The sequence below is a fragment of the Entamoeba invadens genome (assembly GCF_000330505.1).
Source record: "Entamoeba invadens IP1 unplaced genomic scaffold scaff_1105074726209, whole genome shotgun sequence".
Taxonomy (NCBI): Eukaryota; Evosea; order Mastigamoebida; family Endamoebidae; genus Entamoeba; species Entamoeba invadens.
Window position 1 is genome coordinate 8,313 of NW_004440269.1, and position 1,542 is coordinate 9,854.

The following is a 1,542-nucleotide window of genomic DNA, read 5'->3' on the forward strand; positions in this document are numbered from 1 at the left end:
TCGTTCGGGCAATACACTCCCTAACAATCAGTCGTTTCATCATTTTCGTTTCTTTGGTAATCGAATTGAAATAGAACTAAAACAAACCACAGAGCCTGGAATGCTACACATGTCACACACAGGTAATTCGTATTGATTCAATTCAGAGACGAGCATGAGTGGACCAAATGTGACTTGGCTCCCAACAACAGTCAAATACCCCAACTCAACAAGTCTCTGAAAAATTGGTTGAAGTTCTTTATCAATTGCGCTCACCGACAGTGAAAAGGAATTATTTGCTATTGTATCAAATATCTCAGTCTTTAACTTTTGTTGCGCTTGGTCAAAGATGCACGCCGAACACGTAATTTCATCAGACAACGTCCCGATAAGGCACAACACAATATCTCCACTGTCTTGATTAATTGACCTTCTAACCTCCAGCCCGTAGGCTTGGATCGATTGATTGAGTTCTCTCAACACAGAAGGCGGGGGTGTGGTTCCATCCCCTTTTGTTGTAACTATTAGTCTGAAATCACCTTCTGATACAATCCGTTTGATGTAAAAAAGTCGTGTAAGGTATTGCACTATTTCCTCTGTTGTGTATCTCTGCTGTGTGTTGGGTTGAAGCGCTTGTGCGTCTCCAGCAACTCCCCCCTTCTGTGGTGCACCTGATACTTCCTGCGAGTTTTGTTGTGACTGCTCTGAGTCAGACACACTCATTTTTCCCTTTTTCTGTTCTTTTATTCCTCCAAACTTCTCATTTTTCTTATTGTACAATCTCCCAATTTTTCACATCTTTTAATTGTGAAATTATTTTTATTAATTATCTTTATTACTTATTATTTTTTACAATATAAAATTATAATATATTGATTTACTATTACCAATAAAATAAATCATTATTTATTAATACTCATATATTCTAATATTTTGAACTAAAACTTATTTTTATTATTGATATATACTATAAATTAACTATATATTTGAAAAAAAAATATGATTCATCAAAAACTTCACAATCGATTTAAAATAAAAAGTGTCAAACTTGAAAAATAGAACGAGCAATGGATTATGTCAATTTAAAATCCAAAATCCGTGATAATCTTTCCAAATTGCAGAAATTCACAGGTAAGAGTGAAGTCATTAAAATTATGTTTGATGTTATCACGGATTTAGTTTCATTGGAAGAAAATTCAATTTCCCAGATCAAGGCGCTTCAATCCGAATCCACTTTAATTAAGCCTAAGCCAACCGATATTTTGCTTCAACATGATGACCCAAATTGTGTTTCACTACAATCAATTAATCTTTTTGCTGACTTATTGTTATGTCCCCAGGAAGTTGAGGTCTATAATGTTCTCTCATTGTGGACCAACTACATGAATTTTGAGATCATCTACAATTCGCTTATCAGTGGGCTCGATCCGAAAATATTAAATGAGAAGATTGCATCTCACAAAAATGTCATGTTTATGGTGTTAACATCCGACAATTTCGTTTTTGGGAGTTTTCACACCCCCAAAATCCCACAAACAAAGCCTCAAGGAAAGCGCCTTGTTA

At 35.0% G+C, this 1,542-nt stretch overlaps 2 protein-coding genes across 2 annotated transcripts; one reads left to right on the forward strand and one right to left on the reverse strand.

Moving 5' to 3' along the window:
• Positions 1–39: 39 nt before the first annotated feature.
• Positions 40–702, reverse strand: EIN_489820 (hypothetical protein; the record flags this gene model as incomplete). Its single annotated transcript, XM_004255656.1, has 1 exon — positions 40–702. One exon carries the CDS (start codon positions 700–702, stop codon positions 40–42), a length of 663 nt encoding a protein of 220 aa, XP_004255704.1.
• A 344-nt stretch (positions 703–1,046) lies between these two features.
• Positions 1,047–1,488, forward strand: EIN_489830 (hypothetical protein; the record flags this gene model as incomplete). The annotated part of the gene is made up of 1 exon (XM_004255657.1): positions 1,047–1,488. A coding segment is annotated over one exon (442 nt), but the record flags the coding sequence as incomplete, so codon positions are not given.
• Positions 1,489–1,542: the final 54 nt, after the last annotated feature.